We start from the raw sequence: 25,915 nt of genomic DNA, 5'->3' as shown, positions 1-25,915 counted from the left end.
TATCTTTATATATTTTTGGTAAACCCCCGGAAGATATATTTATTTTAAGGGGGATACTTATGCTCCCATTAAAACCTCCAACTATTTGGTCTGTGGGACACTGGCAGGTCAGAGGACATCCACGAACTTATCCGTCAGAAAAACAATGCAAGCTAATTTTACTACCAAAACCACAACCTTAAGATTACTTAAGCGCCGTTGAGGTTATTCAAGAAAGCATAAACTCTTTCACAACATGATACCAGATAAAAACGTGTCTTGAATCAAGACCAGATGTGTCTGGCTAAGTTTGTCCATAGAAAAGGAGGGTATATCTGGCACCACAACGTGCCACTCCTAACGGCTTTAAAGAGGAACTTTAAAGGTCTTAAACCACACCCCTGTGAAAATTATCAACATTTTTGCTGCTAAAGAGACGAGGTGTTTCTGAACTCGGTCTGTTCGTGTTCGTCACGGGAAAGAAATTCCTTCCTCAGTCACACTTCGCCTGCAGGGGAGTAAACCCTCCATCATAGACCAAGAGCATGCGCCAGAAGAGACGCCTACTTTTTCATGTCTATATACATGCAGAGACACTTAACTTTATACATGTGTTGAGAAGCATTAATGCAAATAAAAACACATGTACACAAAAAGTATAAAGTACACAAGCATGTGTGCATAAAACACAATAAATTAGATTATAGACAAAATAGTTGAAAGCATTTACACAAACAGCCTACATCTTCATACTGACATGAACACAACCCCCCCCCCCCCCCCCCCCCCCCCCCCCCCCCCCCCCAAAAAAAAAAGAAATACACATACACACACATTCCTACTGATAAAAGAACACACATTATTTATGCACACAGACTCACGAATACTCAAAGGTGTGCAGAACCAGAAACCACATTCATGACACACACACACACACACACACACACACACACACACACACACACACACACACACACACACACACACACACATATATGTACGAGGGCCCCTAAATTGACTCTAAGAACATAAAGCCTTTTCTAATGAGTTTCTGTACTATGGTCGTGTTCCTTTCTGTTGAAAAAGATTCTGGAGAGGATCCAGCATTCCAAGTAGTTGTCCCATCATAACACACACACACACACACACACACACACACACACACACACACACACACACACACACACACACACACACACACACACACACACACACATGCACACAGAAACATACAGAGAAAAGTCCGTCCTTCATTCTTTAACAAGAGAGGGCCTAAAAGTCAGGGACAGCCTCATTCAAGCAGTCAAAGTCAAATGCAAGCCATTAACATGTCAAGACTAATTGGACCTCTCTCTCTCTCTCTCTCTCTCTCTCTCTCTCTCTCTCTCTCTCTCTCTCTCTCTCTCTCTCTGTCTCTGGTGCCCTTCTCTCTGTTTCCTCAGTGCTGCAAAGGATTGTTTATGTTTTCTTGAGGCATAAAACCTTTTCACTTGTTACAGAAATATTGCCATTATTATAACAAGAGATGTCATCTTGATTGTGTGGTTGCATAGCCATTAATTGGTGCATTCTAACTTTACCAAGAACAGCTTTTCTTTTTTTAGGGGGCAACCGAGAGAAAAGTTCCAACTTCTAATAAATCTTTCAAATTCTGTTTTACGAGGATTTTTCATATTCTTCAAGACTTTTTTGTTTCCTTTAGTCCAGCTAATAGCTCATTAGGTAATTCACATTCATTTTTTTGTGACTTTAGATGAGTTTGTTACAAGAGAGAAACATGTCATGCTGTAGTTTTGATAACACTATGGGCATAGCTCTGTGGATGGATCAGTCCACAGCTTTGGTCCAGATAGAAGTATCAAGTACACTATTGAATGGATTGCCATGAAATTTGCTACACACAATCATGTCCCCTTCAGGATCAATAGCAGTAACTTGTGATATGGTGATCCCCTGACTTTTCATGTAACGCCATCATCAGGTTAAAAGCATTTTTATCAGGTTCATTATTTTATGACCAAACATCCGAAAAAGGAATGACATTGACCTAAAACTAATTGCTATCAGTGGTGTTTTGTTTTAGTTCTAATTATAAACTGTTAGAATTATTATCACGCTAAACTAAGATCGTAAATGATAAACCTGAAGTACAAGTACAGCCTAACAGAGACGCGCTAGCATGGCAATGAGCTCCTACTCTTGTTATATACCGTAGATATTATACTATATAATATATATTTAAAGATATAGTATGTTTAAGTCTCTGTATTATTGCTTTAACATATGTTTTGTTTGACTGCCTGTATGTTTCGGTGCTTTAGTCATTCCATGGGTACACAACAATTGTTCATTTTAAAGAGGTTGTTATTGTAAACCCTGAGATTTGGCATCCAGCCTTCTTTACTTTAATAAGCTCCAGTCCTGCTCATGTAAACTGAATTTCTAGAAAAAAAGAAGAACAAAGAGTGATGACGTCCATTATCACATTTTTTGCAGTTTTCCCTTGACCTCTTTTCTCCGTTTTAATAATATATATTTTAAAACAAGACACCTTATTATACCCAGCTGACAGCCTTTCTTTGAAAAGTTGTAAACATGCAGAAATACACACATTCAGCTCAGCTTCAAGCCAAATAAGTTCATTAGGTGCAATAAACACTGCAGTGTGTAAATATCTCAAATAAAAGCAGCAAGCCTCAGTGATGCAGCTCTCCATAAAAAACTAGAGTCTTTTTTTATCTACTGGAGAGGAGGGTTTTAAGCTTCAGGGATTTTAAGGGCACAATAGCAGGCGCCTAAATTAGTTTGTTTTGTTTTTTGTTTTACTAGCAGACTAATTAAGCAACAAGAGATTCCAAAGACTGAGCTCAAGTCTGTTACACTCACACATCTAGTGCTGTAGCTCAGTGAAGTCCAGAGAAACATACTATAGACATACATACTATCGCAGTGTTTAGCGGTTGTTATTGTCCAACTGCATTTGGAAACAGATGAATCAAACCATTGATAGAAATGTGAGGAAAACAATGACGAAGCAATGTCTATAGTCATAACCTGCTACGTTTAAATTCATGCTGTTCAGTGAAGCTGAATGGTACAGTATGGCAGAATAGTGATCACGTTACCTTTAAATGTAAAATAAAGAATATTGTTTTTAATTACTGTTGGTTTTTAATTCCCTATATATTTGGATTGTACATGTTAAGAAGAGAGTATTTAAACCGCAATGCCAATTACCCAGCACTGCTTTGTTTGTATACATGTTGCAGTTATATGTACTTTATGGTTGCTGTAAAGCAGTTTAGTTTGGTGATAAGAACCTGCAGCAGACATTCTAGTGCTTATCTGCCTAGGGAAGTAAAGAAGTCGGGGAGGAAGAACACACACTTTTTTGTATGTAAACAAAACTTTCACGGCATAGATAACCTTACTCACTTTAGGTTTTTGCAGAGTGTTTGTTCAGGTTTTAAAAGACCATCAAGTCAATCTATTAAGAAATCAAAGCTGGTTCAAATCCTGTGTTGTTGTTTTTTAGTGTCAGATCTTTGTTTTATTAATAGTGAATTGTACTATTAATCAGTATAAAACAATAATTGAATAAAAATATATTGATAATATATTTCATTTATTAATCTAAATGCAGGTAAGAGGGACTTAGAACTTTGGTTTAAGAGATGAAAGTCAGTTGATCCATTCATTTAAATCCCTCCAACTTAAATCCAGGAAACACACAGACACCCCAACAAGAGGCAGAAAACAAGTTCTATTGTACACACACACACACACACACACACACACACACACACACACACACACACACACACGCACACACACACACTCACACACACACTTATTAAATCTCTCAGCCTCTCACAGCAAGAGCCTCTCTTTGATGTCTGCCACATCAGACAGGGTCCACGCTTAGAAATCAAACAAAACCCCCACCTCCGCCACCGCTGTCACTTGATTCGGACATTCCTGCAGCTGAGTTACAGCTTGCACTTCGCACATACACACAATACCTCTCCCAGAGAGACACTTTAACGTGACCGCAGGAGTGTGGAGACGTTATTGTGTCTCAATGAAATGACAAAAAAACTTCCTCATCAAACATCTGCCTTGTTGAATTTGCAGTTGAAACATTTCAGCCAGTTTTTATAAACTAAAATGATGTTTAGAAAGGATATTTATATTACACCTAATTTAATTCTGTGGTTCAACAGTGATGTTTACTGAATGTAGCCATGGCTGCAGATCCGGGTGATGACTCAGCATTAACCCATGACAGCAGTTATGTACGAGTGGGTTGCATGCAGCGGTGTGAGCCTGGGTTCATGACCCCGTGCCAAACATGTGGTCTGTGTAATAATGGCACCATTCCCAGAGAATCACAACAAAATAGCTTTTATCAGTTCTCTTCAGATGGAGCCATATTGCAGAGAGTAACTTTAAACATTAATTTATCACTGTCAAATGAATTGTAATACCTGTTTATATTAGCTGAAAACCAAAACGATCATATTTGCAATGACAGATGGTATGCGACACCAGTGGTTTACCAAGACCACATTTCCCATAAAACCTGTCTTCGCCCTCCTCCGTATTGGTGCCTTTGTCTTGAATGAAGAGGTCAAACTTGGCAAGTTACTTTTTCATTGGCCGTTTGCTCATTCCACCATCTACAGAACCAATAGCTAAAACTCTAAAGGTCAGGAGAGTGGGTTAGACAAAATACTTTGCTTTTCAAGTCGCCCCCTAATTAATAATTAGGGGGCGTAGTGGAGAGCAAGGTAGTTCTCCTCCAATCAGAGGATCGGTGGTTCGATACCCGGCTTCGGCAGTCGATGTGTCCTTGGGCAAGATACTTAACCCCAAGTTGCTCCCGAAGGCTTGCCATCGGTGTGGACTGGATGTTGCATGAATGCTAGTTAGAGTCTGATGGTGGCACCTTGCATGGTAGCCTGTCATCAGTGTGTGAATGGGTGAATGATATGTAATATACTACTGATTGTAAGTCGCTTTGGATAAAAAATAGCTGCTGTACATAGTGGAGCTTTCATCACCCAAAAAGCCTGATGTTTTTCTTTAGGAGTTGGTGGAGACCAAAAACAGAGCTTAAAGGAGGGAGAACATTAGACTTGCATTCATCAGAAAAGAAACACGACTTTAAATGAATGCTAATATTGCTCCATGTCTGCTGTATGTGTACATTGGAAACTGTTTAATAACATGATCACCATATCAACTCAAATATGTCAATGTTGACTTTACAACCCCATACAACCCATTTTTTCTTATTCTTATTTCTGTTCTTTCTTTGCTGTATCACACTCTTATTTACTGCAGCAATAATGCAATTTAATCCTCATCTAACACACATTTCGTGTTTAAACCAAAAATTAACTTTAGGTAATTGATCTTAACTCCGGATATGAATCTAGCCTTTTGCAGTCATTCATTTCAAATGACATAATGGCTGCCTTTTGATGTGATCTCAAGGAAAGCAGGTTGTTCCCTGTCTGGTTTCAAAAGATCCTGTTATTTCATTCTCATTCACTGCTGGAGGACTTTCAGGTCTGCAGTTCACAAAAAGACTCTTTCTTCTTTATTTCCTTCCCTCCTTCCTGCGGCTGGCGTCCCCTCAAAGTGAAGTGGGATGTTGGTCATTTCTTTGTCTGGTTGAAGGTGACTGGTATTGCTTTGTGTGTCTCACTTACACGCAAACACATGAAAACACTGACAGATGTGGTGTCCATATCTGACTTTATTATTCATTATGATTATTAGAGGGAAATTGAAAATGGTTGCCAAAAAAATTAGATGTTGTATGTCCATTACAAATAGAACTTGCATAGATAGAGCATTAGTAGCAGACACATATGGGAAATTGGCTATGTTTAACTGAGTACCAGCTGTTTTAATATTTCTCCAGGTTGCTATTTTCCTCATCCTGCTTCCAGGTCAGATATCTTTCAGCTCTGGCTGGTCAGTTATGAAACCTACACTAAATTGGATTTGTATTTTAGAGTTACATTACATGGTCTGCAAATGTTGAAGTCATTTCAGCTATTTTACAGAGACAAGTGAAGTTGTTCAAGCCCAGGTATTACATTTGTGGACAAGTATGCAATGCACAATACCTGTCCTGTGCCAACAATCAGTGCCGAAACAGGAAGTCGTTTATGTATCAAAGTTAAAAGTAGGGGTGTAACCTTGCTGCGCCCAACTTATGTCCACGCTATGGCAATAACATGCAACATTTCCAAATTGCATTTTAGATACAACCAAGCACAATCTCCCAGCCTCTAAGCCCCTCGCTTTCTGCTTTGTTCAAAGGGTATTTCCAGGTACTCCACAAACCAGACCCAACTCACAAGAATGTTTTTTCTGGCCTTTTTATTGTTTCTGTGTTTGGGTTGGATTACTTGAAGATCACGGAATGTTTGCTGAAGCTTTATTCCAACAAGATGTTCTGGTTAAAGTCAAGTGAAAAACGTATGCATGTCACTCGCTTATCCTTTGAGATAACTGTCTGGAGGTCAGTATCAGAGGAGGAGGCTGATAGAGGCTCTGAAGTTGTGTCACAAATCTATCAGCCATGTCTGTCCTCTTCCTAGGAGGTCCAGCGATGAAAAACCTGTTTGCAAGTAATGGGTTTTGCTCACTTATGCCTCTCCGTTGTGGTGTTTTCAGGGGTTATACCACAAATTGTACAGCGTAGAGGTTAATTTATAGTTGAGCATTCTACAGATAGATAGATGGAAACATATAATCAAAGTAATCATGTTTACGTTCTTTCATTCATTTTGTGAGCCACAGTTGTGGTGAGGTCAAGGTTTGCACTGAAAATGTTTCTAGATCACAAAATGAAAAGAAAAAACACACACGAAGAAGCTCTAACTGACCAATAAAAGTTAGTGTGGTCTCTAAATAGCACTGACATTATTCAGGAGGTCCTAAAAAAGTCTGATTTGTGTCCGATTATACAATGAAAGAATCCAGCCTGAAGTGTTTTGTCATTTAAGAGATTTCTTCTTGGCTGACGGTACAATGAACTCATCCACAAAGAAACATAATTTACATTTACATACTTGGCCATGCTGCTTGTGCAGAGTATGCATTAACAGTCTGTTTGAGGAAGGTGCTGTTTTTAATGGTGGTTTTTGGTGAATGTTTTAAGCCAGAGAAAAATGTGCTTTGTATACTTAATAATACAAAGTTATGCAAATAAAACTGATCGTGAGTGCAATTTACAAAGCTAGTTGGTTTTTTTTGGGATAGTTTGTGAGAACATTTTGTTGAAGATAATAGAAAAAGTTAATATCTAGGGAATATAGTCATGCTATTCTATGGACATGTTCCACACGTGCAGTCCTGGACCCTCACAGACATGAGTAGATGATTAAATTTAAGTCACCCAAACCCAGCCCTTACAGCTATTTGAACTTTACCTCTCCAGTTTTCTGTGGAGGGTTTCTTCTTGTAATTTTGGATTTATTTGAAATCATTGCTGATGTAGGCTTCTCAAGCCAACTGTCTACACAAAAAAACCTGTCTTTACACATGAGGTTCCCTTGAAAGCCAATTGATGCTGCTTTTCTGTGACACAGACGCAGGTAAACACATACTATGAGGTAGCTTTATTAAAAAAAGCCTGTGAGAGCTGAAAGGGGAGATTAGTAACCATGGGTGAAGGGCCTTGCGGCAGAGTACTGCAGGACATTTGACTTGTACAACATTTTTTAAACGACACAGGGATCAAGAAAGACCTTTCATTTAGAGGGACAGACCGGGTTAAGAGTGTAGTTATTTACGTACACAAACAATCCTTTCACCATCGCCTATCCTTTCTGAAATTAATAGAGAACCAGTAAGAATGTCTGTACAGATCCCCACCACATTTATACCAATGATGACTAAATTAGAAGAAACCTTAATGATCCCATCAAAGAAACGCAGGATGAATATCAAGCCCATGTAGTTTATGAGGCATAACACAAAAGGAAATTAACAAAAGAGAATGTCATCTTAAAGATATACGGTCAACACAGAAATATGGCAATGTGAAAGCTTGTTAAGTAAGTAACAAAGGCATTGCTTATTAATGTTACTGCACCAGACTTGCAGGCAAATTGTTCTTGCAGATTCCCACAAAGTATTACTTAAGATGGTACATAAATATGTTAACTATTATCAGGAGACCCAAAACATTGAACCAAAGCCCAGTAATCAGAAAACCAAAAACCTAGAAACAGAAAACAATAATGTTCAATTAACAACTTTTTGAAATATTTTGTGAAGAATTTTTGTTGATTTTTATTGTGGATAATTTTAAAGTGAACATAGATGTCATATAATATCTGTGTGTAATGTATAGATGTGCATCAAATAAATGTGGATGTCCGGGAGAAGAAATATTTTATGGGTACTCTTTTAACTGCCGTCCGATAAATGAAGGCACCATGTTTTCTTTGGCCATGCCCACAGAGGAATGCGGCTCTGATAGACTTCCCTCTGTCTTCTCTGTCTGTCCTTACCATGACACTGTCCAGACCGCTTTTCTGTTGGAGTGTGTGTGTGGGCATGTTTAGCCCATGTTGTGGGGACATAAATCTGTTCACACAGTCACACTGTGGGGGCTCGCCTTCCTTATGGGGACAAATGAAGACTTGGTTTAGCGTAAGGGTAAGGTTAGTTTTAGGTTAAGGTTGGAGTAAGGCTGAAGATGAGGCTGGTAGCGGTTATGGTTAGGGTAAGTCTCCAGGAAATGAATGAATGTCAATGTAATGTCCAGAAAAGTAATGAAAACATGGCTGTGTGTGTGTGTGACTTTGCAGGGAAAATTTGAAAATTAGAAGAATTACTTAGTGGTGACCAAAATGTGCCAGAATCTTAGTTATTTATTTGATGGTTAGACCTGGTTTTAGATTAAATTGGGTTGAGGCTTATGTTAAATGCACTGTAAAGAAGCTAACAAATTTAGATTAAGTCTAAGGAAAGTCCTCACAAGTATAGCGGGATAAGTTTTTGTATGAGTGAAAGAGCTACAGAGAGACTATCCGACAAATACAGAGTCTTAAAACAGCCATCCAGATCCCATCTTTCTAAGGTTGAATGAACTGCACAGGAAAATAAACACAAGAAACAGAACAAAAAGTTTGCTATGTTGCCTAAATATAACTTGTGGCATGTGACATTGAGTGTGTCTGCAAGTGTGATATGATTGACAAATTTATAAAAAGTATTTTTGGTTCAGAATCCTCAACATTCAACAAAAGTCGTGGTTTGCAGAAAAGTAAAATGCCAACATTTCTTTCTGGCAACTAGTTTGATATACGCTTTTACGCACTTTAGTATCACTTCTCTATAGTATATTTTTCATTTAAAAATAATCATACCTATCAAGTAGGTGCCTCCCCTTTTGGCCAGCTTTTGCACTGTCCTTTTATGTAATGTTTTGTTTGTTTACTGCTAACCAAGCAGATGCAAATTATATGAACCCACTGCTAGCACAGAAGGACCATGTGAGGACTGAACAAACTGTTCTGAATCCTTTTCAAATATACACTAAAGTCCAGCTGTCGTGCTGGACCGCTCTCCAAGCATTTGATTCACAAATGTTCTCCGCAAAAGAATCCAAAGACCATGAAGCTGTGAATTATGGACTAATCTGTTTTTAGTATTGCTGACATCCATGCCCATATGTGTGTGAAATAAAGAGGAAAGAATAGGAGGTGAATGGAAAAAAACAATGACTTGAAATGACTTTCCCATCTTACAGAGCTGAGCTGAGAGGTTTGAAATGGATTTGTCAGACATATGTATCTTCTTTCAGGCACTTTCTCATCATCTTTGCCTGAAGTCATATAACACCAGCTCGTCTCTCCTGTTGTAACTCAACAGCAGTTTGACATTATGAGAGTTGATGACTGAAAGAGAAGTGCAATTACAGCTATCTGGGTTATATTGCTTCTCCCTACTGTTTTTTTTTTAATATAAATTTCATGTATGTTAGTTTTTGATTATGATTTAAAGAAGTATTCTGGATAAAACTTTACATTTTACTCCGCTGCAGCTTGAGTTACAGTTCAAGAAACTTTGTCTGCTTCTCTAAACATTTATATTTAACAAATGTCCATTTTGGTCATTTAAACTTTGTTGAATTGATTAAAATATCCTTAACCTTCCCCGAAAAAATGACTATTGCTCCTTATTTTCTGTATGTTAAAGCGACTTTATAAAGCATTAATATGTCTCTTTCTGCTGCCACCAAATGGCCGAAACTCTCAATTATAACCGCTTTGGGAATGACGATGTGAATAGAAAAGCCTTAAATCTCCATTCTGTTCCCTGACAGTGAACTCTGTGGTTTGGTTGATTGTACAGTGGGTACGGAAAGTATTCAGACCCCTTTACATTTTTCACTCTTTGTTTCATTGCAGCCATTTGCTAAAATCAAAAAAGTTCATTTTTTTCGCATTAATGTACACTCAGCAACCCATCTTGACAGAAAAAAACAGAAATGTAGAAATTTTTGCAAATTTATTAAAAAAGAAAAACTGAAATATCACATGGTCATAAGTATTCAGACCCTTTGCTGTGACACTCATATTTAACTCACATGCTGTCCATTTCTTCTGATCCTCCTTGAGATGGTTCTACTCCTTCATTGGAGTCCAGCTGTGTTTAATTAAACTGATTGGACTTGATTAGGAAAGGCACACACCTGTCTATATAAGACCTTACAGCTCACAGTGCATGTCAGAACAAATGAGAATCATGAGGTCGAAGGAACTGCCCAAGGAGCTCAGAGACAGAATTGTGGCAAGGCACAGATCTGGCCACTTCCTGTAAGTCGCTTTGGATAAAAGCGTCTGCTAAATGACTGTAATGTAATGTAATGTAATGCCAAGGTTACAAAAGAATTTCTGCAGCACTCAAGGTTCCTAAGAGCACAGTGGCCTCCATAATCCTTAAATGGAAGAAGTATGGGATGACCAGAACTCTTCCTAGACCTGGCCGTCCAGCCAAACTGAGCAATCGTGGGAGAAGAGCCTTGGTGAGAGAGGTAAAGAAGAACCCAAAGATCACTGTGGCTGAGCTCCAGAGATGCAGTAGGGAGATGGGAGAAAGTTCCACAAAGTCAACTATCACTGCAGCCCTCCACCAGTCGGGGCTTTATGGCAGAGTGGCCCGACGGAAGCCTCTCCTCAGTGCAAGACATATGAAAGCCCGCATAGAGTTTGCCAAAAAACACATGGAGGACTCCCAAACTATGAGAAATAAGATTCTCTGGTCTGATGAGACCAAGATTGAACTTTTTGGCGTTAATTCTAAGCGGTATGTGTGGAGAAAACCAGGCACTGCTCGTCACCTGCCCAATACAATCCCAACAGTGAAACATGATGGTGGCAGCATCATGCTATGGGGGTGTTTTTCAGCTGCAGGGACAGGACGACTGGTTGCAATTGAAGGAAAGATGAATGCGGCCAAGTACAGAGATATCCTGGAAGAAAACCTCCTCCAGAGTGCTCAGGACCTCAGACTGGGCCGAAGGTTCACCTTCCAACAAGACAATGACCCGAAGCACACAGCTAAAATAACAAAGGAGTGGCTTCGGAACAAGTCTGTGACCATTCTTGACTGGCCCAGCCAGAGCCCTGACCTAAACCCAATTGAGCATCTCTGGAGAGACCTGAAAATGGCTGTCCACCAACGTTCACCATCCAACCTGACAGAACTGGAGAGGATCTGCAAGGAAGAATGGCAGAGGATCCCCAAATCCAGGTGTGATAAACTTGTTGCATCATTCCCAAGAAGACTCATGGCTGTACTAGCTCAAAAGGGTGCTTCTACTCAATACTGAGCAAAGGGTCTGAATACTTATGACCATGTGATATTTCAGTTTTTCTTTTTTAATAAATTTGCAAAAATTTCCACATTTCTGTTTTTTTCTGTCAAGATGGGTTGCTGAGTGTACATTAATGCGAAACAAAATGAACTTTTTCGATTTTAGCAAATGGCTGCAATGAAACATCCATCCATCCATCCATCCATTTCCTTCCGCTTATCCGGGGCCGGGTCGCGGGGGCAGCAAGCTAAGGAGGGTCCTCCAGACGTCCTTCTCCCCAGCAACACTTTCCAGCTCCTCCTGGGGAACCCCGAGGCGTTCCCAGGCCAGACGAGATATATAATCTCTCCAGCGTGTTCTGGGTCTACCCCGGGGCCTCTTACCAGTTGGACGTGCCTGGAAAACCTCTAAAGGGAGGCGTCCAGGAGGCATCCTGATCAGATGCCCGAGCCACCTCAGCTGGCCCCTTTCGACGCGAAGGAGCAGCGGCTCTACTCCGAGCTCCCTCCGGATGTCTGAGCTCCTCACCCTATCTCTAAGGCTGAGCCCAGCCACCCTACGAAGGAAGCTCATTTCGGCCGCTTGTATTCGCGATCTCATTCTTTCGGTCACTACCCAAAGCTCATGACCATAGGTGAGGGTTGGAACGTAGATGGACTGGTAAATCGAGAGCTTTGCCTTACGGCTCAGCTCCTTCTTCACCAAAACGGTCCGGTACAACGCCCGCATCACTGCTGACGCTGCACCGAACCGCCTGTCCATCTCCCGCTCCATTTTACCCTCACTCGTGAATAAGATCCCGAGATACTTGAACTCCCTCGCTTGGGGCAGTGACTCACTCCCAACCCAGAGGGTGCAATCCACCGTTTTCCGGAAGAGAACCATGGCCTCAGACTTGGAGGTACTGACTCTCATCCCGACCGCTTCACACTCGGCTGTGAACCGCAATGAAACAAAGAGTGAAAAATTTAAAGGGGTCTGAATACTTTCCGTACCCACTGTATATGCAGAGCTCTCCATGTTAACAAAGCTGCAGTTCAACAGACATCAATTAGTAGAGAGTGATTTCTGATGCTGATTGATAATTCCTTTAGGCGGTGTAACCACAGGAAACAAAGTGAAACATGTAGAGGAAAAGCTGTTCAAATGCGTTCTGGCAACAAGATATGATAATAAGTTTACATGTCTTCACTCTAATAGCACACAGTTCTCCTGAACTGTGAGAACCTACAGACCCCAAATAGTTTGTGGTTAAGAAATGTAATTCTGCACCTTCAATTAGAAACAAAAACACATTGCTGTTCCCCTGACAAATTTCAGAAAATTTGGAAACCATTCTTGGATTACATGAACACTAAGCTCTGTGCCGCCGCTCCATCTGTAACTTTTTAAGTATCTTTACAAAAGTATCTAACAGAAATGTGGTATCCTCTTAGGTTTTGTCGCTGTAGGGAAAACTACTTTCCAAAGTGTTTCATAAACTTAATTTAAAAGACCAGATTTCATGCTTACCACGATGTTTTGTTCATTAAGAAAGGGTTTTAGAAACTCAAAGTGATGCTGTCGCCCTCATCTTCTATTCATCTTTGTCTTTCTTGATTTCATCTTTCTTCTTCTTCTCAACCTTTCTGATCTTCTTATGCCGGGCTCAGACAACACAACATTTCGTCTGTTACGATGGCCACTATGTCAGATTAGATCTTTAGACCATTAGTGACTCGGAAAGACATGACAAAAATTACCATCTTTCACGACCCCTGTGATGTCATCGGGAAGGAGGTGCTAGGAATCGACTTCCAGGAGCAAGAATTAAACATCAATTTCAGTGTGTATGATGCTGGCTGTCTAGTGTTCGGAAAAGCAGAAAAAACAATTGCGATGTTTTGTCTGTTGCCCAATACCTCCTCACAGCATCAACTTCGCCATGTTTACGGATGTGCCACCAAGAGCGCTCCGCGCTCCTATTGGTCAATGTCATGGATATGAGGGAACAAAAAAAACCAAATACGTTATTCTTTCTGTTCGGAGGTTTTGTGGTGTCCTAGAAGTACAGTATACTACACGGGATAACACAATAAAATGTCATCATGACACCCTTTGATCCGGATGACACACCCTAAGGTTTCCGGGTCGGGCTGATAAAGTCTGAAACGGGGCGTAAGAATTTGCCTTATTACACACACTTGCAGTAATTGCGATTAGCTAGGTGCCTGCTTGTATGATATATTTCAGGTAACTACTGCAGTGCCCAAGTGCCATTAAGAATGCCACCATGAGTAGGTTTATTGTGTTTGGTTAACGATTCAGTGCAAATATATGATGTAATCAAGCTCAGATACTTTGACAGTTTTGCTCAATTGTCACAAAAGGAACAAAAAAGTAGGATCAACCATACAGCATTACGGTCAAGTGACTGTGAAAAATGCAAATTCAGGAGCTGAGAGGAGCAATTTAAAAGTTATTTAGAATAACATTGTTCTGCTATATGTTCTTCGTTTCTTCTTCATTCCGAAGCACCAGTACTGCTGAGAAACTCCATACCAGATTCTGGTTGATCTATAATTTGCGTGTGTTCACCACTGCTGACAGACCATCATTTAGCAATTAAGCACTCTGTGTAGTGTAGAGATTTATAGATATAGATTTATTTGTAGAGGCTTATTTAGTTTTTCAGGTCATTAGGAATAAACCTAACACACATAATGAGCGGGAATTGAGACTGTTTGTTTGCATCACGGTGGTTTTGCAGCACTGTTCTTTGCTCTGAGGTCATGCACACGTTTCTTGGTCTTGATTCTAGTACATAAAGCCACACACACACAGATCAGAGACTGTGTGATATGGGACTGTTAGGGGAATTACCGTGTCAAAGAGCATGTAGCATATGTGATGGGAATTATTTGCTTCCCCTCATTTCCCAAGTTATTCCCCTTTTTTCATCATTTGAGGAATTTTGCACACATTGGTCCCTGCTGTCCTGCAGAGAGGATGTCGTCATGGCGTAACGCTGAGGATCTGGTTTCAAAATATCTCCCGGGCTATCGAGCCGTTACCACGCAACTTGCTCTCAACATAACATGAAACCGAGGAGCTTTTTCTCATTAGGCACGGTGGAGAACAGAGAAAAAAGGAAAAGAAGAAGTGGCCTTATGCCACAGCCAAAACCAAGACAAGAAAGCTACATCGGCCATGTGTTAACTGTTGGGAAACGTGACGTAACAGCTAAATAAACAAGTGCGTAATACAGATAATGTTGTCCCAAAACTCTCCTCAAACTCTTAAAGGAAAACATGTTGTCCCTCTTCCTTTTTATTTCTGTTTCTTTCAGATTTGTGTGTTTACAACTCATCATCAAAAAGTCCCTCTAATTGAATGTATATTCAAGGTTAAATGAGCTTATTACACATTATAACAAGTAGATGATGTCATAATTAGAGACAAAACCAAACTGCAACTTTTTGTCATTTAATGGATAGGAAAAGTCAACAAAGAAATTAGTACTCAGACCCTTTACTTAAGTAAAAGTAGCAGTTCTACATGTAAAAATACTCCTATTCAAGTAAAAGTTTGTTCTGGTTGGGCATCCTCTTAGGGGTCACAAGATAAAACATTGTTATACTTTTAATCTTCAACAGTGTGATGTATTTAACAAGTATCTTTATCTTTTCTAAAGTAACTATGGTATAGTTGTCAGATAAATTAGTAGAGTGAAATTACCAATATTTCCCTATGGAGTAGGTATAAATTGCTATAAAAGTACCTCAGAAATGTACTTAAGTAGCTCTTGAGTAAATTTACTTATCGTAGTTACTTCACTGGGAATCTATACATCATATCTTGTATAGAAAAACACTCTAGGCTGATTTTTTCTCTTCTGCAAATATTGGACAAACATCAACATGAAGAGGCCAACTTAAACATCAGTCAAAATGAAGACAGAATTTCCACAATATGCCGTCAGTAAACACAGAGAACCTCACAGTGCGCCAACTCACACTACAATTAGCAATAATTGACAATCTAAATGAGAACAAGCAACTTAGTCAACATCTGCACTGTATTAAAGTTCTGGCTGGGTCCAAGCTGACGGTAGTGATTGATAGTAAATGATACTCGATTTGGGGACTGAGGGATCAGTGAATCAACACTAAGAACAAATCTCTGACTCTCTCTTTCTCTGTTCCTCCCCAGTCTCCCGTTCCCAGGTGTCTTCTAAGTGGCAGGAGGTACTGATGGAGAACGTGACCCGGATGTCTGAGCGCTCTCGGCTGCTCCCTCCGACCCAGGACGAGGGGTCCACTCAGAACGACCTGCTGGAGAACATCTGGAAACTGGAGAATCTCTTCCAGAACCACAGCGACTGGCTGCAGAGGCTGGAGATCCTCATCAAGGTACCACAGAAGACTGAAGAAAAGCAAAACAAGAGCTTCTACAAAGCAGGGTTTTATACCTGGCAGGTGTTCATGAGTAAAGGTTGATGATGATGGAGCATTCAGTGACAGTAAAGGATAGATCTTTACAAATCAATGTTGTCTCACTGTGATTTTTAAGTTAGTTATTATCTTTATAAATGTCACTTTTGATGAATTACTTTGATAGTTTTAAGTTATTTCACCCACAGGGCCTGGAGTTGGAGATGAGGAGCATCCAGGCTCACTCCCTTCAGTCAGAGGGCTACCTGGTGCAGCTGGACGACAGGTTGTCCTCCCTAAGCAGCTCCACGGGCAGGAACCTGACGGGCTTGATTGCGGAGGTGTCCCGAGCCTCCACCTGGCTCCATGACCAGGACCTCCTGTTCAGGTACACATTTATTTTACAAAATAAATTGTTTCAAAGCATGGAGGTGTTATTCCATCACAACAGAGTATCTGTATAATATAATACATTTAATAATAAGGAATAAAGTTCTATTTGTTTCTGTTGTTTTATCTGTTAGGGAAACCTCAGGACAGGTGAGCAGCCTGAGAGAGAAACTGGACGAGGTCAATTGGACAGTAGGAGCTGTCAATCACACCTTCAGCAATGACATCAGTGTTCACCACCTGAAGATACAAGACTTGCAGGTTTATTACAGTTTTCAAAAAAATGTCCTATAAATTCAATGTGATGTCATGTTGAAAGCTCAAAGTTAACATTTATAAAATACAGTAGTACATAATAACTCAGAAATCTGACCGCAGCAAAGTGACAAACTACTGCAGCTGTTAACAATCCCTCTGCCTGTACTCCTGCTGATCAGATCCAGATCAGCAACATAACAGAGGACACCAGCAGTTTATGGGTGACCCACATCCACACGGAGGCTCAGCTGAGGAACGAGATGGAAATCCTCAACACAATCACAGAGGACCTCCGCCTGAAGGACTGGGAGCACTCCCTGGCCTTGAAGAACATCACCATGTTTGAAGGTCAGCAAAGAAAAAATGGTCAGATTGCTGCCCTGAGTGCAAAAGAGCCCCTTTTTAAAACGTTTATCAAACCAGGAAAGGGGACAACTAAAGGGGACAATTCAATCCTTCATTTTGGCCCAAGGGTGACACCAGAAAAGCTCTTGAGAAGTTCAAGTGTCCCTCTGTATGGCCAAAATGTTCCCCCTAAGTGCATTTCTGTAAAGCTTTAGTGCCCTTGTCCAGTAAGCACTGATTATGGGATGTGCAGGTCAAAAGACGTCAAGATCTCCAAGTTTAAACTGGGCTAAATTGAGTTGCAAACTGAAATATGAACATATATTGAGATAAGTACCTAAAATCAGATTCAGTGGAGGTCAAAGATCTCAGTAATGACAAGACTTTCATCAAAATATTGTCGTTGTTTTGCTCATTGCGGCAGAAAAGAGGAATTGTATACATTAAAAAACATGAAAACAATAGACAAAAAAATGGATTTCATGGATAACATGCACATGTTCTAAATACCTTTATTAAGGAGAAAGAATATTCATTTCATTTAGTGAAATTATTAAAACTAGACATCTACATGTTTTTGTTTGCAACTAACAAGAGTAGGAATAAGTCAGAACTTGAGAATGTAAACTCTTAATGTAATTAATCGCTCCTTTGTGCTCCCAAAAAATATTTAACAATGTGGGTCTGCGCCAATTTATGTTTGCGTCGTGATTGGATGCAAGTGACCGTAGCATGCTAACATGATTTTACATCGTGGGATTACTACCTTGGGGTATTGAGCAACTCTGAATGTTCTTCCTCCAATCTGTTCGGATCTGATTAGTCCCGACGTGGTACGACTCTAGCTGCCAGGGCACAAAATGAGTTCCCTGGCCTGTTAAAATCAGAATAGGTATGCTATGATGTAATGCTGGCAGGGGACGCGGCCCGAGCTGATTGATGGCAGCTCAAACCGAACAAGACCCATGATCTCGCTTTTGCTTTACATGTGGGTGGGATGCCGTTTCTCCTGAGCCTGGAAACAATTGTGGGTTAAATTTAGACTCTACAGTATGTCAAGAGTGAAAACTCAACCACTCAGCTCTGTCATTAGTTTTTGCTCTGAAGCCCATTTGTTTGTTGTTGGCTTGCAGGCACCTTAGCCATGTTTATACTTCTCTGTTGTGTTCCCTTATCGTGCCTCCTTTTCTCCGTCCTCTCCTCCTTTTTCTTCTTATTCAGTTCATCTGCCTTTAATTCCTCTGTGACTCACGCGGTGATGTTGATGCCACACATGTTGTATTAATGATAAAGACACATGAGAAGCTGTTTTAAAATGTTGCCTGGAGTCTTTCACCTCTCCAGGTGGTAAATTATTGTGCAACATGGTATTATTTACAGTGACATTCGCACACTAGAGGAAAATTTATCAGGCTATTTTGTTTATAACTTAAATATTGTATTGCATTTTATTATATTGTATGAGGTTATTCTCAATTAGTGACTTAACAGTGACTGAATATATGGACCTTCAAAGGTCAATGCCAGTATTTTAGGGTTTGAGTTATAGATAGATAAACGGTTTAGACACTTGTTCTTCAGAATGTATTTATTGTTTAAAGGCAACATCTGGAGTGTCAGAAGAAGACGCGTTACGACACATGGAACCACAGGAGAACACAGGACTCAAACGCACAACCCAGACAGCAGGATAAGATGTATAAAAACAGTCTTTACTTATCACAACAGGTTTGGGACACAGGATATAACAGGAAAAACAGTCAGAGATCACCAAAAAATAGGAACATGAAAACAAAGAAATCGCTGGAACGCTTGACACAGAGGACTTAGACAAACTGGCACAGAGACAGGCGAACAACCGGGGGCATGTAAACATGGATGTAAACCATGTTGCATTCAAACTACTGAAAAAAATATGTTAGACCTCAAGGATACACACAATACATCTTGATGAGTAACACAAAAAAAAAAACATAGGGTACCTTTTAAGGGCGGCAAATTTGGCTGAGGAAGATTGTGTGATATAATCGTAAGCCCCAGAACAGTAACTGAATGTCAAGGTCACGAATGGACTCTCAATCTCAAGAAAAGTCAGAAAAAATGAAGTTTTCACGTTTACGTTTACATGTGGGCAAACTCTCTGCTGAGGTAAATCATGCAATATGATTGAAAGCTCCAGAATACCTACTAAATGGATCTTGTGTGAGATTGTTGTTTCTCAGTTCATGCCTTCACCAAGATTTCTGGCATGATTTTTGGTCTTTAAGATTAGAGATTAAAGCTGAGCACTGACTTTTAGTTATTCCTCTTTGGCTCCAAAAACAGTTATTTGAGTAGGGGTTAGACAGAGAGTGGGAGAAATTGTGTATTCACATGCATTTGAGTTACGTCTATTCGTGTTTGGAGTTATTTGATGAAGTTTATGAATTGGCCCACACGCTGTTATGTAAGACCAACAAGAAATAGGTCCTTTGTTAGTCCCTTTTTGATCTTTTGCTCCCATGGTAAGGATACAAATCTTGCATAGCCAAGAGTTACTATGAAAACAGCATATTTTGGACTACCGTGCATTAACAAGAGTTAATCAAAACAGTAAAAGACAGATAAACAAATGTGAATAAAACTCAGTAAAGCCGAGGGAAGCTACAATTCAGGTGATCATTCTCTGTAGGTTAATTACCATGAGCAACCTCTTAGACATTGCAACTATAACATTACACTATTATTATAAAAAAAGATCTATTCAAGCTGCTTTAAACTTCCAAACCTGTGCTTTGAGTGTTGCTTATTTAGCCGAGTTCCCAGGGGGGCTTAAAGTTTATTGTTATAGGGACCTAAATTTGAAATCAGATCTATCATATGAGTCTACACAGAGTTATATAATTACTTGATGGGTTTTGTTTTGCCAGAAGATGTCACAACTTCATAAGCAAGTGTTATTGAAATCCAGTTCACAATATCACATGGTTTTAATACAGCAGTGCTGACGTGAACCAATTTGGATGGATGATGTGTTGTTGCTGAAAACTGAGTTTTTGCTGAGTTAGTCATATGTTACAAGTCGCTTAGGTCTGCAAACGTTTATGGCCCTCCGTGCGTCTGATGACCATTAATGAACATTTTGAGTGGCACATTTGCTTTGCTAGTGATGAGTCACTTAGCTCAGTTGAGGCTGGTCTACACCCATTATTTTAGTTTTTTTGTTGCTATTTATTTGTAACAATTTAATGCATGTTACAAAAAATGGGCAAAACAGCCTTAATCTTGTCCTTGCAGTGAAGGTGATTCATTTCACACATTTTCTGGAAAAGGCCTTCCTTTATTCCTCAATGAAATCTTAGTTTTCCAACACATTATCTCTTACTATGTCCATCCATTGCACAGACCGGGAGGTTCCTTTTTCTACCAGTTGTTAACCATTGGGTTTTATTTGCAGGCAACTAGGAGAAGTTCTAATCCAATATACAATATCTTACTGTCCTTAGAAAATTATAACTTAAAATGTCTCTAAGGGTAAATAGGTAAATAAATATCTTCTTATATATTGTCTCTTTGTAACAGTATCTGTTTTGTCCATCTGATCTTTGTAAAATATCTGTATCCTCAACGGAAACCCTGATAATGCCTTGTGTTATTCATCACCGTGATGGATTTTGCAACAAGCTCCTTATCTCCCTATACATTTAAGATACATGTTGTCCAATCACAGCTTGTTGTGGTCTCTGCTGAGACCGTCTGTCGCCAAAAAAAGAAAAGCTCACTGCTCTGCTGCTCCACCCTGCAATAGATGTAGCACAGACTGGATGTTGGATGGAGGCGCCTTAACTCCTCACTTGCGTTGTAGTCTTGGCCTCAGTGCTGTCAGATGTTTTCAGGCTGATCCTGAAGGGGCCGCTGGGCTTGTTATTGTTGAAACACTGGCAGCTGAACGAACCCATAGGACTCTGAGAGCCAGGAGATTAATAATGTGAAGCTTTACTAAAACAAACTATTAACAAGGACATAATTTCTCCAGGACCACCAGGGTGAACTGCACCAAAGTTGAGTCATGCAGAAACTAACATATATAACTTTAAAAAGCAGATGATTTGATGTGTTGAATCTGTTTGAAATAGGTTAAATTATCAGTAGTGAATCAAGCTTTCTTTCACTTCTGTTGAACATGAACTTTGGGGTTTATCTGTTAAGATTTAATCTATTTATTCCTGTGAACAGGATCAGGAATCTCAATGACCCACAGACTCTGTAGTGGATGTTATATGACCTGACCAAATCGTATCCAAACTCTCAACACCTATTGGATGGATTGCCATGAAATTTAGTTCACAGCCCCCAGAAGAGGAATCCTACTGACTTTTGTGAACCCTTGACTCTTCATCAAGCTACCCCAGCGTGTCAAAGTATTCACTTATCCAGTGAAATATCTATTAGATGACTACAAATATATGTTCCCCCACGATGAAACGTATGTATGGAATGGCCTTTATTCTCGAATTCATTGATTTTGGCTAAACCCATTAAAAATAATATCATAAAAACAATAGCCAGAAAGGCTGACTCCTTGCAAAAATGCATCTTTCTTAAAGTAACAAGTACAAACACACACATTTAAGCCATTCTTACTCAGTAATTTGCCGTTTTGACTGACGCAACTGACTTAAACTGCAACATCTGTTGTTCGTGATATAGTGTTGACTGCTGAACATTCATGAGTCCACTGGGTACTGTGAAAAGTGTGCAGAAGTCCAATATCTGTTGCAGATTAAGTCTGCCCTAGAACTGACAAAAAACTGCAAAGGTTAACTCGGGTCAGGTCAGGTCCTCGGCTCAAACCTGCATAAAGGATCTCAATAGGAAGATGGTCTCTGCAGAGTTTCCATTGTTTCAGAAACAATGGAAGCAGGTAAGGTTTAGGGTTTTTTCTAAAAATATATTTTTTAACAATCAATGCCAATTGTTTTTCTACTCAAGGATATAAATACAAAAACACACACATGGATGCGCTAGTAGACACCCAGTCATTTTACCTTTTCACAGGCTCATGACCTGCGGTCACCAGTTAAGTGTGTCCAGTTGTGTAGCTGCTCGAGGAGGCAGCAGGCAGATCTATATCTCAAAGCAGGTCACCAGTTTCTAGGCATCAGAAACTTGCAAATGAAGAACATCAGAGGCTCTGAAGGATCAGAACCCCTGGACAATAACAAGCCCTGAATTTTTAAGCATTCCCACAAGCTGTGTCGTGGTCCACCTTGTAAAACATGTGGCTCCCATTGTGGCCAGGCCTCTCTCTCTCTCTGTCTTTCTCTCTGTATGTGTGTTTCTCTCTCACCCTCGTTCACTCACTGTTTGGCTTTTTTCACTCACTCTCTCCAAGTAAAACAAACTTTTTGGAGAGAATCCTAAAACCAGTTGTAAGACCCAGTTTGGCCTACATTTTGGCTTGTGTGTGTGTGTGTGTGTGTGTGTGTGTGTGTGTGTGTGTGTGTGTGTGTGTGTGTGTGTGTGTGTGTGTGTGTGTGTGTGTGTGTGTGTGTGTGTGTGTGTGTGTGTGTGTGTGTGTGTGTGTGTGTGTGGTGTGTGTGAGTGTGTGTTCATAGCTATCATGATAAATGATGAATAGGACTGGGGATTCCTGACATTAGTATAATCATTATATATTCTCTATGTTCCCTTTTCTAGTGATAATCTACTCGAGTCCTGCCTCCCTTGATTTTGGCACACCTTTGATAAGCGAGCCAAAATTCTGTTATAAAGTGTAATAAAGACACTCAGTGTGGACTGCGTGTCTCTTGTATTTCTACCTTTTTTTTTAAAAATTGCTTACAAACCCTCTAGTGCTTGTATTTCTCTCCAGGTGAAAAACAATAAAGTAAAAAAATGATATATATTTTCATGGAAAAGTTGTGGGTTATTATTTCAAGTAAATTGTTTAAAAACATATATGTGCAGCCATAGTGCAGTTCACTGGAAAACTATCGATGACACATTTTGTATGAGTATTTTCATTGCTTGCTGGTATCACCAAATCATTATGTCAACAATTGTGAGCATCATTTTAGTCATTTTGTTTATTTCTGCAGGACCTCCGGGGCCAAAGGGAGAGAGGGGTGATACTGGACCACTGGGGCCCCCCGGGGCTCCTGGGTTGACAGGCTTGCGAGGTGGGTACTACCAGACTACCATTCCTCAGTTTTTAAATTGCATACAAATGGCTGAAGACCTTATCAAGGAGTGGTTTGAGATTTTTGGAAATACTTTGTTTCTAGCAGAGTTAGAGGACACGATCGATACCACTCACATATTTGTCCGTTAAATATGAAAGACGGCGGGAGGTTCTGGTGGCCTGAACGAATAAGGAGCATACCATAACCACAGCGTCAACCTTTGTTGCGTGTCTTACCCCTTTGTCTCTCGCATCGTTTCCTGTCTGCCTCAATACTTAATTGAATTAAATTGCTCTGAAAGTACAGCTTTGAAAGCATTCACTTAAATCTTTGTAATAACCGTAAGACAGGAAAGATCAGGAATTTCACAAGTGTCAAATAATGCCTTTTTAACGCGAAAGGATTTAGGTTTGAGGGGCATGAAAGGTGACTGTGTTGCTTCCTTTTACACAAAACAGACTTTGGCTGGAGTTGTGACCTCTGCTTTTGTAATTAAATTCAGTTGTATTAATAATGCAGGGAGCACAGAGAATAAAAAAGGTCATATGAATCCGCTTAAGAAAACAAAACCCCAGAGTTTGGATGGGGATTTTATTTTCAGACAGGGTGTGGATGTGGCCAGTGGGACGGGTCATCTATCTTTGTCTCATAGGTAATTCCACCAAAAACCACAACCTGAAACCTCATCCAGAAAGAACTGGCACCTAGGAACCATGGAAGATAGATATATACTGTAAGGTACAATCAACAACAGTGTGTACCAGATGTTTTTGGGACCCTTTCCAGCTGGTTACCTCTTGAATCATCAACTCAGCTCCTCCCCTGTCATCGTCCTATACACATTCCCTTGGCGATGAACTGCAGCTCTCACGTTTCCAAGAAGCATTATCTTCCTGCTGAATGCAAAACCCCCCACCACTGCTAAAGTTCCAGGAAATAGTGTAAAAAAAGTAAATAAAATCTAACTGTAGGGAAGGAGTAAATCAACGAGAGCAGTAATCTACTAGGGATGGCGAGTTTCAATCAAAAGTCTCAATGATGATGGCCAATCTCTGCAGGGTTCACCAAATATGGGCTACAAGTAAGCCCATTTTTGGGACAGGTTCAGAGCTATTTTTCTTTTAATGTGTCCGATAATTGTAAAAATATTCTTAAACTAATTTGGGGAAACCCAAAAACAAAAACGTATTTTTCATCTATGATAGTTGTGAAGCATGCGGTCAAAACTGATGATGAGTCCTATGGGATCCCCTGGTATATTAGAACAGGCTGCAACCTCTAATAAGTGAAGCCAATGCAGAAGTGTCTTAAACTTGCATTCTTTCTTGTTGCGATAAGAAGTACAATTGTATAGAGGTCAATAAGAAAAAGACCCTACAGCTTACTCAATTTATTACCTCAGTGACCATTGTAAACATGAGTTTATGGTCTCAATTGCTTCTTCTTCAAAACAGCATGATGTTCATTTCGTAAATTATGGTCCCATTTAGAGTAAAATAGACATAAAGAAGAGTATGTTTTAGGGTGGAGCTATCTTGCTATTGACAGGTCACTACCATGGTGTTGTCCGGTCTGGGAGTTGCGTTTTAATCTTACAACTTTAACCTTTTCACAGTGGATTTTCTTTTTATGAAAGTTAATTTTAGCATTTTAATTCCTTAACAATGTATTACCCTTGTTGTACTTAGCTCCACCCTTTAGTATCACCTTTGGTTTAAAAAAGCATGATGGCGATGGCAAAAATGCCAAACTCAAGGCTTCAAACTCTAGTCTACCATCCAATGGGTGACGTCCCTGTGATTACCTCCACTTCTTATTTACAGTTTCAGATACTGCCTTACCCAATAAGACTACGTTTAACATTAATGCTGCCCAGGGAGTTCTCTGGTTTAATGAATCAAGTGGACCTTTTTACAATTACTTGTGGACCTGTGAACTAGTCAATTTTATAATACACTATTCAAGGCTAGTAAGGCTCCATATATTTTTCTCAGCCTGAACAATGTTGGGATTCAATTTTAGGTGGTAGTTTGATGATGAAAAATGTGCCTATTGGCCTACTATTAACAGGGTTACTTAATCTGTTTCAAATGCAGCACATGTACTTCTGTTACTCCATTACAATTAAAGTTTAGATAATCTGTCATCACATCTAATCTCTTAGAATCCTTTTGGACTTGTTGAATGATCTTGTTGAACTTTCCTGCACAACACATTGCTCTCCTTCAAGAGAATAATTGATGGCATTTTCCCAGGGAGGTTTTACTAAGGAGGGAGACATGACCTCATCCATCATCAGTTTATTTTGTGTCTCTGTCTCTAATATATTCAGTGTAATTATGTCATTCAGATTGCTGGGTAGTCACAACAATGTAATCAGAGCATATCGGTGTACAGCGTCAAGATTTTGCTTTATGCTTCAACGGTGCAATCAATAACTCATTACCACATTGATTTCAAGACATTTCAGTGTGCTTACCGTCAACAGAAGTTCTCATTGTTTGCCACAGGGAAGG

At 39.8% G+C, this 25,915-nt stretch overlaps 1 protein-coding gene across 1 annotated transcript in view; it reads left to right on the top strand.

Moving 5' to 3' along the window:
- scara5 (scavenger receptor class A, member 5 (putative)) overlaps window positions 1-25,915 on the top strand; it is a 66,119-nt gene that overhangs the window by 17,905 nt on the left and 22,299 nt on the right. The window contains exons 4-8 of the mRNA XM_054618862.1: window positions 16,022-16,221; window positions 16,452-16,630; window positions 16,767-16,893; window positions 17,070-17,238; window positions 23,316-23,396. Of these exons, the coding sequence (XP_054474837.1) occupies window positions 16,022-16,221; window positions 16,452-16,630; window positions 16,767-16,893; window positions 17,070-17,238; window positions 23,316-23,396 (756 nt within the window). The remainder of the gene's footprint in view (window positions 1-16,021; window positions 16,222-16,451; window positions 16,631-16,766; window positions 16,894-17,069; window positions 17,239-23,315; window positions 23,397-25,915) is intronic.

Source organism: Anoplopoma fimbria, chromosome 18 (genome assembly GCF_027596085.1).
Source record: "Anoplopoma fimbria isolate UVic2021 breed Golden Eagle Sablefish chromosome 18, Afim_UVic_2022, whole genome shotgun sequence".
NCBI classification, from domain to species: Eukaryota; Metazoa; Chordata; class Actinopteri; order Perciformes; family Anoplopomatidae; genus Anoplopoma; species Anoplopoma fimbria.
This window is presented reverse-complemented; position numbering and strand designations above follow the sequence as displayed.